The following is a 19,439-nucleotide window of genomic DNA, read 5'->3' on the forward strand; positions in this document are numbered from 1 at the left end:
TTAAGTTCAAATTTGTATGACTGGCAGCTTTTTGAGGTTTTGTGTGACATTCCTCATGTTTTGGTCCCCTGTCATTTCCCTCCATTATGGTTCTGCACCTTGCTTTAGGTCACTGAGTTGAACTCAGTACTAGAGGGTAAACAGCAAGAGCTGAATGGCCTGTTGCAGGAAAAGAGCTTTCTGGAGCAAGAAGTTAGTGAGCTGGTAAGTGACTGAAAATATACCTTAATGGACACAGACTAGTTAAATTATCTCATGAGAAAAATACAATAAAGGCATTAAAGTAACTGATAGTAGAAGGACTTCACCCAATATAGTTCACCCAAAAATGAATATTCTGTCATGTACTGTTTTTTTTTTTTTGTCCACACAGTGAAAGTCAGCGTGGTCCAATATTGTTTAGACCCCACTGACTTTCAAAATATCATCTTTTGTGATCCACAGAAGAAAGTAAGTCACAGAGGTCTTTCATCTTTGGGTGAACAACTTCTTTAAGTATCACAAGTACACGTGAAAGGCAGAAATAATGATTTTAGCCTGCTTGAGTGGCAGGGGTGATGGTGGGGTTCTGGGGTCTATGTTTAGGATATGTAGGAGTTAACCTCAAGAACCACTCAGACTGATTCAATGAGTGAATGAATGTCCAACTATGGTGATCCTCTGATGCACAACACAACAAAATAACAAAGCAAATACAAGGAATTAAGCCAGAGAATGTATCAGCCATAATCCTCAAATCAATTCACATTCTTAATTTTCTAGAAACAGAATCTTGAAAAAACATCTAATGATCAAGCCAAATCTACTCAGACAGTTCAAGGTATGTGTATGCACAGATTACACCGTTACAACTTGAAAAATGTACGATTTTGTAGAGCTTATTGAACTATACATTCAGCGTGACCGATATGCTGTCTATTTCAGAGTTACGCGAGGAGCTCGGGAATAAAGAGGAACAATGCACATCTCTCTCTGCTGAATTACAGGATATGAAGAGTCAGTTTGCTGGTCAGTACCAAGTTCAATGAAATATGAATCAGTGAAAGAACTGATTAAACTGTAATGTTTGTAAATTATGTATGATTGGTATCTTGTTCCATCTTAAGGTTTACAGAGAAATTTGAAAGCAAACGAAGAAAGGATACTGCTGCTGACCAAAGATAAGGCTAAACTTGAGAATGACTTTATGGACATGACAAAGTCATCGGGAGACAGTTCTACTCTAGTAACAAAGCTGAATGAAGATATCAAGCAGAAAGAAAGGTTTGCTTTAATATGCTTGAATAAAATGCTTAACAACAAAACCATACAGAAAGTAAACAGTAGTATTTAACTCAGTTTACATATTAGCTTGATTTACTTTGTGGGGCCTAATATTTTGGCATATTTTGGTAGACTAAATTGAAATCTTGTATATCAAGCCTTATTTCAGGAAATAATAACTGATTCTCAAATCCTACCTAATTTCAGGAGACTAGACGAGCTTCAGAACAAGCTTGAAGAGGAGAGGGAGAAGGCAGCGCAGGCTGAGGAGAAACAGTCTCAAGCACAAGTTCAGGCTGAGAATGAAGCCAAAAGCCTTGAGAAGAGACACCAAGCAGAGCTTTCCAACCTGCAGGAGAGGATCAAGGTTTTGGTGAGAACTGTTAAACTTCTCCCATCACACATGTATTGTTACCACCCGGAATAAAGGCATCGTCTGATTCTGGTGTTTAAGTGTAATGATTTGAATGGATAGTTCACTCCGAAATTAAAATGATCATAATTTCCTCGCCCTCATGTCATTCCAATCGCATGGTTCATCTTCAAAACGCAAAGTAACATTTTTTAAATGAAACCTGAGAGGTTTCTGTCCTTCCATTTAAAGGTCCAGGTAACCAAAATTTAGAAGATCCCAAAGGGTCATAAAGGCTACGTAAAATGAATCCGTCTTTTGAAGAGATACGATTATTTTATATGTTGAACGGATTTAACTTTGTGGATCTTAAAAGTTCTAAGTTTTCTAAGAAACCTCTCTGGTTTCATTAAAATATCCTCAATTGTTTCAAAGATTAACCAAAGTCTTATGGATTTGGATCAACATAAGTAAATGGTTGGATGAACTATTCCTTTAACACTTCTAACGTTATTAAAATTCCTGATCATATTTGAATCGATGTAAACTTTTCTACCAGTTGTAGTAATTTTCTCCCTTTCTTCATTCTGCTTGTTTTCAAGTGCACTCTTATGACTTGAAAATTGACATTTTCCCATGACTCCTCAGGAGAAGAGTGCTGAAGACAATCAGGCTAAAGCCAAAGACATGCTTGCTTTGGGAGACAAAGCTCTTGCGGATGCTGTGGAACAGCATGCAAAAGAAATGCAGGAACTAAACAGCAAGTTTGAAAAAGTGCAACAGGAGCTCCAAGTGTCTCAGGATGAAAGCCTGGAGCTGAGAAAACAGATTGTGGAGTTGAAGACCTTCAAAGAAAAAGCTACGGTAAGATCATAATACTTAATTTGTGAAAGAGCTTGTTTTTTTTGTTTTTTGACAATTCATGTACTGCAGTTGGAAATGTAGGTCTTGAACTTTGCAGAGAAAATACACTTATACATTTACAGATTATTAATCCATAAAAGCTATTTGAAGAAATGGTAAAATTCAAAAATAATTTAGAATTTAAAAACAGCTATACTATTCCTAAATGCTCAGTAATTGATGCTTAATCAGAATCAGAATGTGACCTCAGGCTGAACCCTTCCCCTACTGCTAATTTGCACCTAGGTCTCAGAGAAAGCAGAACAGACTGCGCAGTCCTCACTGGATAGACTGACCCAGGAGAACCAACAAATTCAGAAAGACAAGTCTGAGGCTGAGGCTCTGGTAACGCAGCTAAAGAACTCAATGCAAGAAATGCAGTGCAAGGTAAATGCATGCTGAGGTTAAGGGGAAGTGGTGTGTGGCCAAGTATGGTGACCCATACTCGGAATTTGTGCTCTGAATTTAACCCATCCAAGTGTACACGCAGTAGTGAACATACACCCGGAGCAGTGGGCAGCCATTGCTGGGGGTTCAGTGCCTTGCTCAAGGGTCTCACCTATTGAGGGTGGAGAGAGTGTTGGTTATTCACTCCGCCCACCTACAATCCCTGCTGGACCTGAGACTCGAACCCACGACCTTTGGGTTACAAGTCCAACTCTCTATCCATTAGGCCACGACTGCCCACAAAGGATCAGGAAAAAATTATTCCAAAGTATAACATTTAACACCTCATAATAAGGACAAAAAGGGACGAGGTGTCACAGTCCTGTCATCTCTGTGTGATTTCTAGTCTTTGGCAACAGGATTGTGACACTTCCGCCGTGTTTTGCAGTTCCGACACTAAAACACCAAACCCAGACTAGACCCAAGAGTATGCCCTTTAAGGTTCACTGTAACAGATATTACTACTACTAATAATACTAATTTATTTTTTTAAATGTGTTATTTCCCCAATTCATTTTTTTTCCATTTTAATTTTTCTAGATTCTTAGTTTCTCAATATTAATATTTGTAGATTCCATTTTAATGGTTAAATTACATGTTGGTAATCAAACTCAGGTCTAATTGAAATCATGAAACTTAACAATTTATTAAAAGTGTAACAAAAATGACATTTTTAGAGCCCTATTATGTCCGTTTAATGATTAATTTTTTTTATCAAAATTAAATTAAGATGAATTTTCTTTTTTCTCTTAAAAAATAAATGTTTTCCTTCTTTCTTTCTTCTTCCTTTGAGAAGCACATTTTACTGTACATTAGTAATCTATTTGTTACAAAAAGGAAGCTTAGCAGGCAAGTGTGTAGCACCACAAATAAAGAAATGTGCTGTACCTATCCTTGAAGTTCTGTTTACAGAGAGGAAAAACTGTAAAAACTTACAGGAATTACATCAGTAAGGTCTAACCAGACATTCATCCACCTGGGAAAGTTGGCTTGCTGCTAAAAGCTTAATTGATACAAATGTGTATTTCAGATAACTTGAATAATTTGTTTTTAAATTCTGCATATAGGCTATTTCTCCTCAGATATCTGTAGAAGAATGTATATTTACCAGTGTCTGCTTCAAGCTGCTCATTGTTTTCTCTGTACTTGTTGTAGCTGGATGCTTTGAAGCAGCAGAACTCACAGCATCAAGAGAATCTGAGTTCTGACCGTCAGAAGATCAGCAGCCTCAGTAAAGAGATGTGAGTTTCTACACTTCAATTCTGTTTTCTTTGGAATTGTGTAGATTGAGTAACTTCTGTATGGTATTCATTCAAATTATTATTATTAGGGTTAGGATAATAGTGTTAATTTCTGCAATTTAATATTTGTCTGTTAACATGTTACAAATAATTGACACAGTACAACATCTGCTGTGTTTTTTTTTTATCCTTGAAGTAGCTATATAAATGTCTTTCCCCACATTATTTGGTTATCGTTACAGTAAATATTGCTACAGTAAATAGGGTATTGAAACATCGCCAAACACACTATAAAAGTTCAAATGTGACATCATTGTAGTGGGGAAACAGCGTAAAACAGTTGTTCTCCAGCAGTTCAAAAGAGGCCTTAATAAAAATAATTTTGTGTGTTTCAGTGAGGAGTTGAAACAAGCAGACACTGAAAAAGCCCAGGCAGTTGAGGCTCTGAAAAATGAGAAAGAAAAGCTAACCGTGGAACTTGCCAGCAGCCACAAAGACAGTAACATTCTGCTAAATGTATGTTAAGGGAATTGTTTTATTTTGTACCAGGACAGACTCAAAATCCAGATGCTTAAACAAATTTTTATCATATTATCTTGTTCTCATTCATGTGCTATTTTGTGAGAAGTAAATATCCTGAGTTCTCTTCGCTGTTATCTTAATGCAGCTCAAAAACGAGTGTGACAGTCTCAACGGCCAGCTGAAGGAGATGAAAATGAGGTAATGAACTTTTACAAAAAGAAATGTCTGTACAGGGGAGAATTTATTACAATATCATCAAGATGGTGGTACAGACAGTGACGGCGTTTAATGTTTCAACTGATCTGTCCTATAGCAATTTATTCATTATAGATATATAGGCTGTTTGGTCCCACTTTATATTAGGTGGCCTTAACTACTATGTACTTACATTGAAATTAATCATTTAATACAATGCACTTATAGGTGTTTTTAAATATATAAGTACAATGTAAAAACATGCATGTACACTATGTAATTACATCTATAATTATAATTACACTGTTTACCCATCCCTTACACCTTAACACACCCGTAAACCTACCCATACCACCAAACCTGTCCCTAACCTTACCCATATCCCAGCTCAATAGCAGCAAAAGTGTTTTGAAATACAATATGACCACAATAAGTACATTGTACTTATTTTTTGATGCAAGTACATAGTAGTTAAGGCCACCTAATATAAAGTGTGACCAGCTGTTTTTCTAGACCATTTTAGGTCTGGGCCTGATTCTTAGTTCCAGTCATTCATTGGCCTGCTACAACCTCTGTGGAACCAAAAAAGAGATGTTTAGGAGAATGTTCAAGTTGCTCTTTTCCATACAATGACAGCATAAAGTGACCAGGAAATCTCAAACTCTGAAAGAAATTTAAAAAGCATCATAAAATGAGTCCATCATGACTTGTGAACTATATTCCAAGTCTTCTGAAGTCATGCAATAGTATTCATATTCAACTCCAGTGATATTTCCAGTCACTCAGGTGGTGCAAGAATATGTGATTTGAACTCTGAAAACTCTGCATGCTTTTTACTTCATAGAAAGCAGCAGTTTGAACATTCCACTAAAGTGGACAGCTTGAGGGCGAGTAAATGATGACTAAAGTTGAATTTGTTCCTTGCATGCAGAATGCACATATCATACAATCTCTCTTTTGTGCAGGGAAAGCACTTTCAAAAGTGAATCCGAAAAGGAGAAATCAGCACTTCGGCAATCTCTTCAAACACAGAGTGCCTTGATCTCAGAAAAGGACAAAGAATTCGACTCGCTGAGAAATGAGGTAACATCTTCAACTGCTAAAAAATGATCAGAAATAAAAAATAAAAAAATACTTTGGCGTGCCCAAAATGTCATTAACTGTGTGTAAAACAGCCTATATATGGTTATATGGTTTTGTCCATTGTGAAATGATTATATCGCAGTGTTAGCAATCACTGTGATCTCATGTGAGTATCATTAATGTTTTTGATTAAAGACTTTGAGAGCACATTAGTTAAAAAAAAAAAAATGGAAATTGATAAATCACCTTTAACTTTATAACAATTTAGAATAAATTAAAAATAATTGTCCATTTTGATTTCATGGTGACTCGGATACAGATTGTTTTGAAAGTATAGACACAAAACTTAGCCAATGTTAGCATGCGACTAGTGTGACATAAGTGCTTACTGATCTTATATGTACAGTTATATTCAGTCTTTCAATCACTAGCTTGGATACTAGCTACATGGGTAAAATTTCACCCACCAAAATTGTCAGTAATGCAAAACCAGAAGTTTATCCACCTACAAAGTCAAGGATGATTTTTAGACAAGTTTACAGCTCAAATAACATGAATTGTAATAATGCAGTATTAGTATTACTGAATAGTTCACGTAAATGCTTGAACAAAAATATAAACCTTCAGATTTCTGCTTTTAAACCTGCAGTTTCTATTCTGTTTTGCAAACTGGAGGAAGAGTCTATTTCTGTGTTATCTGAAAACATGAGATAGCAGAATATTATGCAAATCTCTTGTCAGATGTGTGCAGAATTTTACATATTTATTAGTGCCTGCTTCAAGTTGTCCTTGTCCTATAATGCGTATATTTTTAGATGATCAGAGGATGTTTCTAAATGGTTTTCTCTGTACTTGTTGTAGCTGGATGCTTTGAAGCAGCAGAACTCACAGTATCAAGAGAATCTGAGTTCTGACCGTCAGAAGATCAGCAGCCTCAGTAAAGAGATGTGAGTGTCTTCAACCATTCGCCCACATTGCTATTCATTGTGTTGTTGTGAAATTAAAATAATTTCTCTTTGGTATTAACTGTTTCATGTTCATGATAAACTTTCACTCAGTTTAAAATCTTGTCTCAATCTGCTACTGACATTTAATTGACGTTGTTTGTAATTCAACCATGTATAATACTAGGGAAGGAAAACTTAAAGGTATAGTTCACCCTGAAATGAAAATTTGATCATTTATTCACCCTCATGTCCTCGAATCTCTTACACACACACACACAAACAAACAAACAAGATATTTTGAAGAATGTCGGGTAGCCAAACCGTTTCTGATCCCCATTAACATCCATAGTATTTTTGTTTTGCATACTATGGAAGTCAATGGCTACCAGCAACTGTTTGGTTACCAACATTCTTCAAAATATCTTCGATAGTGTTCAACAGAAGACAGAAACTCATACAGGTTTGTAACAACTTGGTGGTGAGTAAAAGATGACCGAATCTCCATTTTTGGGTGAAATATCCTTTTGAATGTTTACTTTAAAATGTTAAAATGTGTGTGCATATATATGTGTACACACCCCTTTTTAGTACTATATAATGCCTGTGTGACAACCAAATGGTCTACAGTAAATTGCTGTCACCAAACCTGTAGCATAACACTCTTTGCATGTATAGCCTAATTAATAGATTAGATAATTGTTGAGAGCTTCTTCTTTTTATAATTGTTTAAGAACAAGTGGAATAGTAATCCTTTGTGATCCCTTGTCTCTGTGTGTTGTTTGAATAAACGCTGGTTGTGTGTTTCAGTGAGGAGTTGAAACAAGCAGACACTGAAAAAGCCCAGGCAGTGGAGGCTCTGAAAAACGAGAAAGAAAAGCTAACCGTGGAACTTGCCAGCAGCCACAAAGACAGTAACATTCTGCTAAATGTATGTTAACCGATTGTCTAGGTCTTTAAGCTCGATTCATTTTTGTTTGATTTTAAAGCAGTTTTGAATGCTAAAAAATGAAATGGATCAATGTATTTATGTATGTTATTTTTTTAAATGCAATGTTGTGATGATGAATGTGGTAAATCTGAGAGGTAAATTTGTTTCAGCTCAAAAAGGAGTGTGACAACCTTAATGATCAATTGAAGGAGATGAAAAAGAGGTAAGGAACAACAGAGAATTTATTTATGGTGTCATGTATCATTTGTTTCATTGTTTCAACTATAGCTGTGCTGAATCTGCAACCCCAAATAAACGAAAGCAGAATGCACACATCCTACAATCTGTCTTCTGCACAGGGAAAGCACTTTAACAAGCGAATCAGAAAAGGAGAAAGCAGCACTTCAGCAGTCTCTCCAAACACAGAGTGCCTTGATCTCAGAAAAGGACAAAGAATTAGACTCTCTGAGAAATGAGGTAGTGTGGCTGTTTATGTAATACTTTTGTATGATATTTGAGCAGAACTGTCAGACATTGCATTGTGGTTATCTCAGTTTGAGAACATATTAACATCCAAAATAAATTAATTCAAAATCGATGAAGAGCAGGGTAAAATGGACTTGAGGCTGTATCTTGGAAATGTATCTTATTTAGACCAAACTTGGTGTGTTTTATGACAAGCATGTCTTGGGGGTTATGGAAAGTTATCAATAGCCATTTTTACTAATTTACCTATGTTTGCAGAGCACAATGTCCAAGTTTTACAAAACATTATACACAGACATCAGGACATTCTGAAGACACTACAGTTTGCGTCCTACACCGTGTAACTTTGCTACTGTTTGATCCATAATGTAGAGATGTAGGCCATTATATTTTGCCATTATAACAAATTGGCCTACATCTTGTGAATGCAATTCCCTAACTTATAGAATAGCCTGAGGAAACCCACCAAATTTCACAAATTCTTGATTTTCATGGGGGCTAAAAGCTAATTTTGCCTGATCAGTGATTTATCTGTATTTATATGTAAATGATGGATGAGGGGCTGTAATAATGTTGTCCACAAGCATGCCTCTTTTGGAACTATCTTATAATTTTGTAAGCTGTTTCATCAAACCCTAACTTACAAAATGAGTGGAGATTCTAGATTCAAGTTGCCTCTGAAGTACAAACAGAAAATTAGTTTACGAGAGCTTCTTCACAAGCAGATAGTTGCTGCTTGTGCATGTATTTCAAATATATAATAGTTACAGTAATACATTTACACACCATATTTGTAAAGCAATTCTCCAAGCTGCAATATTTCTTAAAATATATGAAATTCTCTGTTGCATGATATTAAGCTATTATTGCTTTTGGACAAACAGTTTTGTAATTCATCAGTTTTCTAAATCATAGGCTCTTTTACTAAGTTGCTACATTTCTTTAAATCTGAATATATTAATGCAACATAATAATTTTGTTATTTTTGCATAAATATTAAATTCTGTTCCTCAATGCAGTTCAAAAAGGAGTGTGACCACCTCAATAGTCAGTTGAAGAAGATAAAAATGAGGTGAGCAACTACAAGAAATGTAATACAATTTTGACTGCACTGTGTGTAGAAGTCTTTGCTTTGTTGTTTTAATATAGACATTCTTGACCGTACATTCCTGCATTAATGAATGGAGAATGCACACATTGTGCGATCTGTCTTCTGCACAGGGAAAGCTCTTTAACAAAAGAAACAGAAAAAGAGAAGGAAGCACTACAGCAGTCCCTCCAAACACAGAGTGCCTTGATCTCAGAGAAGGACAAAGAATTAGACTCTCTGAGAAACGAGGTAACTTCTGTTTGAAGTATGGTGTGTATGTGCAAATTTCAGTTTTACTTGATTTGTTTTTTTTCTCTTGTGGTTCTTGCAAGCAGATAGCAGGTCTGCGTGATACGACACAGGTGCTGCAGTCCAATCTGAAATCTCACAAGAGTGAGAATACTTTGCTGCAGGAGCGAGTGAAGAATCTGGAGACGAGTTTAGCTGACGCTCAGATCACCAGCAAAGGAGATGATGCCTCAGGTACAACTCTACACGCGACTTTATTGCATGCGTCTGTTTCATCAGTTAAAAGTAAATAAAACAGGCTGAAATGCACATTTGAAAAAAGGAAAATAATTATTGATTACATTCAGAAAATGTAATGTAAAAGAAAATAACAGGGGGATTAATTAAGACTTTAGATTTAGTTTTTATTGCATTGCATTGCATTTAAATTTATCCTGTAGTTCTGCTATTGCATTGTGGGATCAAACTATGCTTAGAAATACATATATACTGTAACTGTTACCTTAAACTGATCTAAATCTAACTTATTATTGTATTATGTTTAATCTACATGACCGGTTTGCATGTTTTACGTTCCAACCAGATGATTCTGCTATAAAAATGTGGAAGGAGGCAAAGGAGAATGCTGAGCGGCAGGTATGCAGAGTGGAAAGTTATAATGAATATTTTCTCTTTATAATGTTTTTTTTTTTTTAAATGGCATACTGTTCTTTTGGCCCACTGTCCTACAACATCAGATACAACGAATTAGTATTAGTGTAAAACTTACCTGGTTGTTCTGTGTACTTAAATTACACTAGAAATTAGTAAAGTCTTTTAGGCATTTTTCTTTATTTGTTATAAACTTCATTTTTTTTGAGTTTCTAGGCATTTGACAAACTGAGGACATTTTTGGTCTAAATTGTTTACACGTTTGCCAAATTAAAAGTTCCACAATTAAATTTAATCAGTATTTTTTTTATAATATATAGAATATTTTTGTTAGAATCTTTACTTCTGTTGTTCATGCTTAGTTAAAACGGGCTTTTTTAATTTACAGATTTAATTTACAGATATTTTTATATTTAAAAGAATTCCTACAAATTGAAATATAATTTTAACAACTAGCCAAATTCATTCTTTATTACCACCAGCAAGTTTTAAATGGAGAAAGCTTTCCATCATACACCCCAATACTGTATCTGGATAAACTGTGATTAAAAAATATATTTTAAAAAACAGAAATTCTATGAAATATTGGATGGATGAATGAATTCTATAAATGCATGAGGGGGAACCGACAATAGCAAAACGAAACTCTTCTGTTTCTGCTGTTCCATAAGTGCCACTTGCTGTCAGACATGTCGATTTACATTTTCATTCAGCCTGTCTGACATTTTTGTTGGACCAAATTTTTGTTGTAAATCTTAACCGGTAGATGGAAAACAAGCTAATGTGCATTCTAAGAAATGTAACATGGCAGATAATAACGTAGCCTATGTACAATTGTTTATGGAGCAGATAAAATGCCTATAATATTTCATTATGTTAAGGCTGAATTGTGAGATTCATCATTTTATAACTTTCTTTTATCTTAATTTTACTTGAACATGTAGTACATGTTAGTAGATAAGTTACATTTTAAATCACCCAACCAATATTTTGTTGGTTTAAAATCTGCCATCATTTTCAATGGTATTATTTTCATGTTACTCTGCAAATAAAAATGCAGTGCTGCTCATTTTTATTTCTTTAGTTTTGCTTTTTGACATAACTCAAAATGATTTCAGTGTGTGTACAAGTAGTTTTTGAACATTTCCAGCACATTTTAACAATAATATTGAGAACATGAAGATTTTGGTCACTATAATCGTTTCATCTCTAATCTGGAGCCCTTGTCTCGTCCGTCACAAACGTGGAATACAGATTCCCCAGCATAGATCAGGTTTTACTGCAGAAGCCAGGGCTATCACTTTGGTATTGCAGCAAAACTTCTCAGCAACAGAAATAATAATAATCATAATCATTCCCTAATAATAATCATGTCTTCAAACCCTGGCATCCTTCAAATATGAACAGCCAGCATTTGTGCAAATTTGAAATGGGCTGTGGTCCTTGGAGATTTAACATCCTTTTTTTGATGAATAATCTCCAATCTCACCTACAAGTTTTTGTCAATGGGTGAATATCCTCCTTTTTGCCCCTTATGCCAGACTCCATTATCTCTAAAGCATATTTTGCTGGACTGTGATGTCTTGAACTTCTCTAGGATTCTTTACTTATCAGTCAACTCTTATTAAGTGAGACTAGATTTAGTTTAGATTTTTTTTTATTTACCTTTTTATTTGTTGGTTTATATAGTTTATCTACTTTGTCTATTTTTCACTTGTTTCTCACCATGAATATAGCTGTGGTAGCTGGTGTGGAGCTAAATTATAAACTATCAATCATATGGTTTGATTTATGAGATTAAAAATGTATGAATTGCACATTTGAAACACTTGCTGATTAACTTCTTTTTTTTGGAAAGGTTGAATTCCTGAACACGGTTATTGTGGATCTTCAGCGGAAGAACGAAGACCTTAAATCGAAACTAGAGAAGATGGCTGAAGCAGCGCTCAATGGAAACGGTGCAACTGAAATGGAGAGTCATAACAGGTGTTTTGTTTTTAAATCCCAGCATACAGTCCCAAGAATGAGCTGAATTCACTTTATTTAATTTTCAAACATAAATTTTTCACTTAATTGGTAACTACTGGTTTTATATTAGTTGATTTTTGGGTATATAAAGATTTTGTAGACTTCAAACAAAAATGTCATTCTGTGTACATAAATATATAGAAATGTGTATCTAAATTTAAGGAGTGTTACCTTTTTTACTTAATTCCTATGTATTGTTTAGAATCAAATCGATTATTTCAGCTTGGGTTATCTATGCTTCATCCATCATTTTATTATGTTGATATGCAAAATGTGTAAAAACTGAATAAATATTGAATTAAAAAAGCTGTTAATATACTGTTACACAGTATCTCACACTCTTGTCTTCTCTACCTAGTCACACCGAGCCAACGATTAAAAAGAAACCCCCTCCCCGTCTCTTCTGTGACATATGTGACTGCTTTGACCTACACGACACAGAGGACTGTCCCACCCAGGACCAGATGCTAGATTCCCCACCACACACCACCTACCACGGCAGTCCCAATGATGAAAGACCTTACTGTGACATCTGTGAGGTCTTCGGCCACTGGACGGAGTCCTGCAATGACGATCAGACTTTCTAGGGTCCTGCTTCCATGATCCCGCAACATTTGTACTTGCAAATACTATGCCTTGAATCAAACAGTGCACAAAAGACTATTGTAAGTTTGTGTGGTTTTTCACTTGTGTGTTTACCACCATATAAGCCTAAACCTTTCAGTCACTTTAAAGCAAGCATCTGTAGTTTACTCAGTGGCAATTTTACCTGCCTTTATTGCACTGAATGACTGTTAGGAAGAAAGAGGGTTTTAAGTTCACTTTGAAAGAACCTTTTAGTGAATGTTCATTCTTTATATGGTGGTAGAGGTGGTTAACCATGAAATCTGGAATCGACAGTTCTTTTATATGCTTAAAAGGTTGTAGATCTTTGAACTTCAGTGCTGACCTCTTGTGGAAGGGAGGCTTGACTTCTCAACAGCCTTTCACATATCAACGAGTACAAGTATTAATATAAAAAGTAAGTTATTCTAGAATTGTGAAAATTTCCAAATTTATATACAAAAAAATACATGAGTATGTTTCGATCATTTATTATCTTTTAAGAACGACTGTTAGGAAAATGGCAACTTTTGCCCGAAAAGAAATGGAGAAAAAAAGAACTGTTTTTGTTACTTCAAAGTCAACATATGTTTATCAGGTTGTTTGTGAGACATTTATTTGTACAAATATCAAAGGGGGGGAACATTTTTTGGAAATAAACTTCAAGAAATATCTTTTAAGTGCAAAAAATATTCATTGTTGTGTTGTATGTTATTGCCAATGTGCTGCTCTAAAAAAAACGTGTGTATGGCCCTAAAGAGCATCTTGAGCTGTCTGCAGAAAATGTAGGGCGACTTGGCTCTTGTCCGAGCCAGATATTGTTTTTGACAATGAAACTGCCTGACAAATGAAGCCGTGAGTTACAATAAACATTGCTTTCAAATAAGTTTTAAATTGTTTGATGTGGTCAATCATAACCATCAATACCAGTGTTTCCCAACCTTTTTTTCTAGTGTAAAACAAAAAAACAACAAAAAGGAATGCCTCATTTTAAATGAATTGCAGTTGGCAAATGAGAAAAGCTGATGCAAACATTCTAATATCAAAAGTGCATTATATTTTTCATAAAGAAGTTGTAACGTATTAAAACGTATAGATTCCTTGTTACGTCTCAAATTGGTTGTTTGTCATGTTATAAGGTAAAATCAGAAATAGCTGCTATTACCTAAATCACTGGTGTTAGGTTTAATTTATACTGTGCGCCCCCTACTGGTTTCATCTGATCTGAGGCTTTATGATTTAGATTCAATTTTAATGACAGATTTGAGTTTTATTTATCACTGAATTGGTGTGATTGCAAGCCCTCTCAACAAACAAGAACTACAAATGACTGAACAACACAAGTCATGCATTCACCTAATATTTAACGATTTGTAGATTGCATTCAATAGATTACACTTGCACTTCTTTTTAATTCATTGCATTTAAAATACTGTATTTTTAGTATCCTGATATAAAGATGATTCGTGTCTCTGACCCTTGAAGCGCCCCCCAAAGGAAAACACATGTTTAACACACAGGAAGTAGTTTGTGTAGCTCCACCCCCTGCATCCGCCATCTGCTTACATGGGAAGGCGGGCGAATTTGAAATAAAAGCGTATTCGTTTCCATCCGAAAACATAGAAATTTGTATCATTTGTTTTATACAATTGCATATATAACAGATTTGGACAGTGTAAGTAAAACTAAGGCACAGCTCTTTCAGTATACATGCAACGTTTTTGTTGTTGTAATCGTGGCATCGTACATTTCTCGTGTGTTCGTCGTGTTAGCTTAACTTTCTGACTAGCATCAGTTTCTGGATCTGTATTGTCTTGCAAGATGAGCAACAAAACCACACGATTACCGTCGAGGAAAAGCAGCGAGGAAATCAGAAGTGAGTGTTATTACTGTGAACATGGTATTTAACGTTAGTCTTTTAACAAGGCTGTTATTAAGCGACATGTTATGGTAGCACATGTCAAAGGAATAATGGATGCAGAAATGACTGCTAAAATGGCTTTATAATACTAAAGTATGCTCTGTTTTGTGTTAGTTGTGTTTTTCTATAAAAGCTTACTGTTTGTACATAGAGTCAAATGGAAAGAGTCCACCACGAAGGAGGTCCTGCAGGTTGTCTGCAAATGATGAAAATCTGGCCTCTAAAGTTGTGGTGAGTTCACTAAAATCAGGAAAAAAGAAAGAAAAACAAGACACGTCTGGTATTTACTTCTATAAATGAAATCAGAAGCTGATTTTCTGTTGAGAGTTGTTTTTTTGCTCATCATCACATATGTATAAAATTGTTGCAATTTAGTTTTTCTGGCTCATTGTTAAAACTGGGGGAATGAATCCTCTATAAATCCAAAACGATTTTGTTACCTTGATAACTTTGGCTGAAAAAAGAATAAAAAAATATAGACATGGTTGTCTGAAATACATAATATTAGTTATATTAATTTTACTGCATATTTTAATGCATATGATGTATAGAGCTGTGTTCTAAAGATATTAGAGGTATTGTGTGAAGCCATAATTTTGATAAAATGGTACCTTTCTTGTGTTCATCTCTCATTAATTTAAACTTTTTTTTTTTTTTTTTGTTGAAATTTTGTTATTTTTAAGCAGCTTTGTGGGTCATTGTTGAAGTCTTTGATGTCTCTCTCTTTCTCTCTCTCTCTCTCTCTCTCTCTCTCTCTATATATATATATATATATATATATATATATATATATATACTACTACTATGTTTATATTAGTAGTATATGTTTCATTTATGTTAATGTTTTATATTAAAAGATGTGTAATATTATGTCTCTCACATTTAAGGCTCCACCTGTGGCTGTGAAACGGTCAATCACTGTTAAGAAAATTGCACCCAGGAAAACTCGGGTATTTCCAACAAACTCTACCCAGTTTATGTTTTTGTTTTTTGGACTCTACCAAAAATACATGTTGTCATTTTAAAAACATTCCTCTAGGCCCTGTCTGACAGTAACAAGGAGAATGTGGAAAGATTATCTGAAGTGCCGACAAAGCTGTCCAGAATCTTGACATCGTCCCCAGCTGTAGCTACAGTGCCCAAGACGGCTGTCCTCTCGCCCATCCTGCCTCCTTCATCTCCATCTTCTCAGCCCAAAGAATTGGAGCAGGGCCCCGTTTGGTCCCAAAAAGTGCGACGCTCTTACAGTCGCTTGAGTATGGGGGACATGTCCTTTGAAAGCCCCAAATCCCATCCTGCACCTTCCACTTCTCCCAACAACCGAGAGACCCTGTTTGGTTTTGAGAGGCTTCAGACACCAGAGGTGATGCGTAAAACTGAGGGATCTAGAGTAGCTCCTCTTGGCTCTATGTCCATCTCACTGGGTTCTTTCAACATCTCCACTGCTAATGACAGCACGTCAAACCCACCAGAAATTGATCCAAACATCCCAGGTGTGTCTCTGGGGAAGAAGACAACCAGGCGGAAGCGCGTACAACAGATAAAGGTGAGAGTGAGTCAGGGAAGAAGGACGTAGTGATATAAATATCTCTTTAAATTTAAAGGTGGAGTGTGTAAAATGGAAATTTGCTAAAAATGTACTCTATCTCAGGCCATCCAAGATGTAGATGAGTTTCTTCATCAGAATCGATTTGAAGAAATTTATCATTACATGATTTGCTCACCAACGGGCCTCTGCAGTGAATGGGTGCCATCAGAATGAGTCCAAACAGCTGATAAAAACATCACAATAATCCAGAAGTAATCTACACAACTCCAGTCCATCAATAAATGACTTGTGAATTGAAAATCTGTGTGTTTGTAAGAAACAACTCCATCTAGAAAAGTTTTTAATCTCAAACTGTTGCTTCTGGCCAAAAAACGAGTCCTCTATCCATGATATTGGTTTCTCCAGTGAAAAAGTAATCTTGTCTGAATCAGGAGAATGCAAATATGCATAGATCATGTACTCCTGTTCAGCAGAAATGGTCCAGAACAGTTCTAATCAAACATGTTGATGGATTTTGATGTGAGAGGCTAACACCAGAGAAAGTGTTATAGATTATAGACTCAGAAGTAGTGGTTTATATTTGGGAAAATGCCTGAACACTGGATTGATTTATTACAAACATGCAGATTTTCACTTCACAAGATGTTAATTGATGGACTGGAGTGTTGTAAATTGCTTGTGGATTATGGTGATGTTTCTATCAGCTTTGAGTTCTGATGGCACCCATTCACTACAGAGAATCCATTGCGATATAATGGCAAATCTTATCTAGCCTACATGTTGGATGGGAGAAGGGTGAGTAAATGTTCAGCAAATTTTAACTATTGAAAATATTTTAAGAAATGATTTTAAAAATAATGGAGTTTTTGCAGCGATGCCATAAAGAACCATTTTTGGTTCCCCAAAGAACAGTTCTGAAAAGAAAGATTTTTGTTTCTTAGTGTGAAGAATGTTTTAATAATCTAAAGAACCTTTTTCACTATAAAGAACCTTTTGTGTAATGAAAAGATTCAATGGATGTTGAAGGCACTTCATGGAACCATAATGCCTATAAAGAACCTTGAATTTCTGCTTAAAGTGGAATTGCAGAAATGACTTTCAGACAGGGTTGCGTCTTTAAATGCTTCTTGCTAGTTTACTTTGACTTACTTTGACTTTTTCCTGCTCTTTCAGACGTCAGAGTTGGACATTCTTGCTGCAAAGATGAATGCTGAGTTTGAGGAAGCCGAAAGTTTTGAACTAATTGTTGAATGAAATTTCTAAAGAGCCCCACACGCTCCGGACATTTTCAGGGCAATGTTGAAAAACATGTTGCTCTTTCTTTGCTTATTTCAGTGTTTGTTTCTTCATATTTGATGAATCAGTTTTGTTAAAAACTTTTGTTATTTTAATAAATAGCATTTTGCAGTAGTAGCCTGTAAGAGTTGAAAGTGTGCATCCTATTGTTAAGTTTCAAGTATTTTTCCTATGATAAAATGTCAGCAGACAGGAAGATCACTGGTATAATATGTAATACTCATTTCATGTTACCTTTATATTCATAAATTCTGTCTGGCTGAATTTAATGTTTAAAAAAATGATTTTGGTCTTTTTAAATTCTAGAACAGTTGAGCTATAGACATTCCGAATGTTTTAAAATATTTTTTATAGCAACCGAATACTAACAGAAATCAGTATGTTGAGCAGTCGTTGCTGCATGTTGTAATTGTACTATGCTTCACCACTAGAGTGAGCACTTGATCATCATAGTATTCATATGTGCATCTATTGTTTACTCTATATTCCATATATGGTTCCAGAACATTTGTTTTGTGGTATGCAGTGTGATCAGCATGTAAACACCATCCATCCATCAATAATCTAACAGAACTTGAGTACAGCTGGAGTGGATCAGTGCATGCTGAGGAGTCTGTGAGAGACTGAGCTGAAGATCTGTTGACATGCTACAGCTAAACTGATTGAGCTTTGCTGCTGTCCATATTTAAAAAATAAATGCATTTAGCCTTATTAAACATGGTTTCTACTCATCTTTATGATGTAATGTGAGGGAATTTGTCATTTTTTCTTTCATTAAATCAAAGAGCTTTCCAGTTTAATCCAGGAAACACAATAGCTTCAAAAATGTTTTGCTGTTTTCTAGAACTTAAAATTAACCCTGTAAAGCCTGACATATGATGTAATTGTCAGAAATAATATGAACAAAGTCAGATTCTTCTTCTTTTTTTTATAAATGGAATGTATTGCTAAATGAAATATAACGAAAAAGAAAAAAAATGCATGTGTTTTTTGTTTATCAATCATGGCTTTATCAGTATGCAATATTAATATACAAACTATGCAATAGTTCAGTGGTTCTCAAACCTGTCCTGGAGTACCCCCAGCCCTGCACATTTTGTATGTCTCCCTATATCTGAACCACCCACTTCAGGTCTTGTAGTCTCCACTAATGAGTTGAATCAGGTGCGATAGATGAGGGAGACATACAAAATGTGCAGGGCTGGGGGTACTCCAGGACAGGTTTGAGAACCATTGCAATAGTTTGTCCTGCGTGGTGAAGGGGTCTGCTTTTCTGGATCGCTGGCACCATTTGATGTGATTGGCGGCTTGTTTGGCGTGCAAGCTGGTGAGCTTGAGGTCGTGCAGCATTTCAAGCCAGCGCTGCTTTAGTTGCTTTCAGCTGACTTCCAGTTGGAGGCCAGTTTTGGCAATGTCACATGGTTAGCGTTCAGGACATGGCCAAACCACCAGATGCCGGGCTTTACGCAGTTTGTCAGATATTGAGGCAACACCATATCTTGCTTCTTCTCAGAAAGACAATTTAATTAAATTGAACAATTTAACTTGTTTTGTAAAACTGTTTGTTTCCTGAGCAACAAATCAAAAGTGTAATAGAGAGTACTGTTGGAATACATAATAGATATGGTAAAGGTTTGGTAGTGGTAATTTAAAATGTAAAAATATGTATTGCCAGTTACAAAGCA

General features: G+C 35.5%; 2 protein-coding genes across 4 annotated transcripts in view; both read left to right on the forward strand.

The window, feature by feature from the left end:
- Window positions 1-13,879, forward strand: part of LOC306871975 (CAP-Gly domain-containing linker protein 1-like) — a 35,477-nt gene extending 21,598 nt beyond the window's left edge. For both annotated transcript variants that reach the window (XM_079420274.1, XM_079420275.1), the window contains 21 exons: window positions 109-204; window positions 763-820; window positions 925-1,008; window positions 1,107-1,263; window positions 1,471-1,636; window positions 2,264-2,479; window positions 2,765-2,905; window positions 4,121-4,206; window positions 4,602-4,722; window positions 4,874-4,926; window positions 5,889-6,006; window positions 6,868-6,953; window positions 7,761-7,881; window positions 8,052-8,104; window positions 8,241-8,358; window positions 9,387-9,439; window positions 9,589-9,706; window positions 9,793-9,940; window positions 10,290-10,342; window positions 12,216-12,343; window positions 12,744-13,879. In XM_079420274.1, coding sequence (XP_079276400.1) covers window positions 109-204; window positions 763-820; window positions 925-1,008; window positions 1,107-1,263; window positions 1,471-1,636; window positions 2,264-2,479; window positions 2,765-2,905; window positions 4,121-4,206; window positions 4,602-4,722; window positions 4,874-4,926; window positions 5,889-6,006; window positions 6,868-6,953; window positions 7,761-7,881; window positions 8,052-8,104; window positions 8,241-8,358; window positions 9,387-9,439; window positions 9,589-9,706; window positions 9,793-9,940; window positions 10,290-10,342; window positions 12,216-12,343; window positions 12,744-12,972 — 2,403 coding nt within the window. In that variant the 3' untranslated portion in view covers window positions 12,973-13,879. The remainder of the gene's footprint in view (window positions 1-108; window positions 205-762; window positions 821-924; window positions 1,009-1,106; window positions 1,264-1,470; window positions 1,637-2,263; window positions 2,480-2,764; window positions 2,906-4,120; window positions 4,207-4,601; window positions 4,723-4,873; window positions 4,927-5,888; window positions 6,007-6,867; window positions 6,954-7,760; window positions 7,882-8,051; window positions 8,105-8,240; window positions 8,359-9,386; window positions 9,440-9,588; window positions 9,707-9,792; window positions 9,941-10,289; window positions 10,343-12,215; window positions 12,344-12,743) is intronic.
- Window positions 13,880-14,504: 625 nt separating this feature from the next.
- Window positions 14,505-18,718, forward strand: LOC306871228 (sororin-like). 2 transcript variants are annotated; one of them, XM_079419010.1, is made up of 6 exons: window positions 14,538-14,663; window positions 14,761-14,864; window positions 15,061-15,140; window positions 15,797-15,859; window positions 15,949-16,455; window positions 17,632-18,712. In XM_079419010.1, exons 2-6 carry the CDS (start codon window positions 14,810-14,812, stop codon window positions 17,710-17,712), a joined length of 786 nt encoding a protein of 261 aa, XP_079275136.1. In that variant the 5' UTR covers window positions 14,538-14,663; window positions 14,761-14,809; the 3' UTR covers window positions 17,713-18,712. The 2 variants fall into 2 exon arrangements, with proteins under 2 accessions (XP_079275135.1, XP_079275136.1); XM_079419009.1 differs by having other exon boundaries at window positions 14,505-14,864; window positions 17,632-18,718.
- Window positions 18,719-19,439: the final 721 nt, after the last annotated feature.

Source organism: Barbus barbus (assembly GCF_936440315.1).
Source record: "Barbus barbus genome assembly, chromosome: 6".
NCBI classification, from domain to species: Eukaryota; Metazoa; Chordata; class Actinopteri; order Cypriniformes; family Cyprinidae; genus Barbus; species Barbus barbus.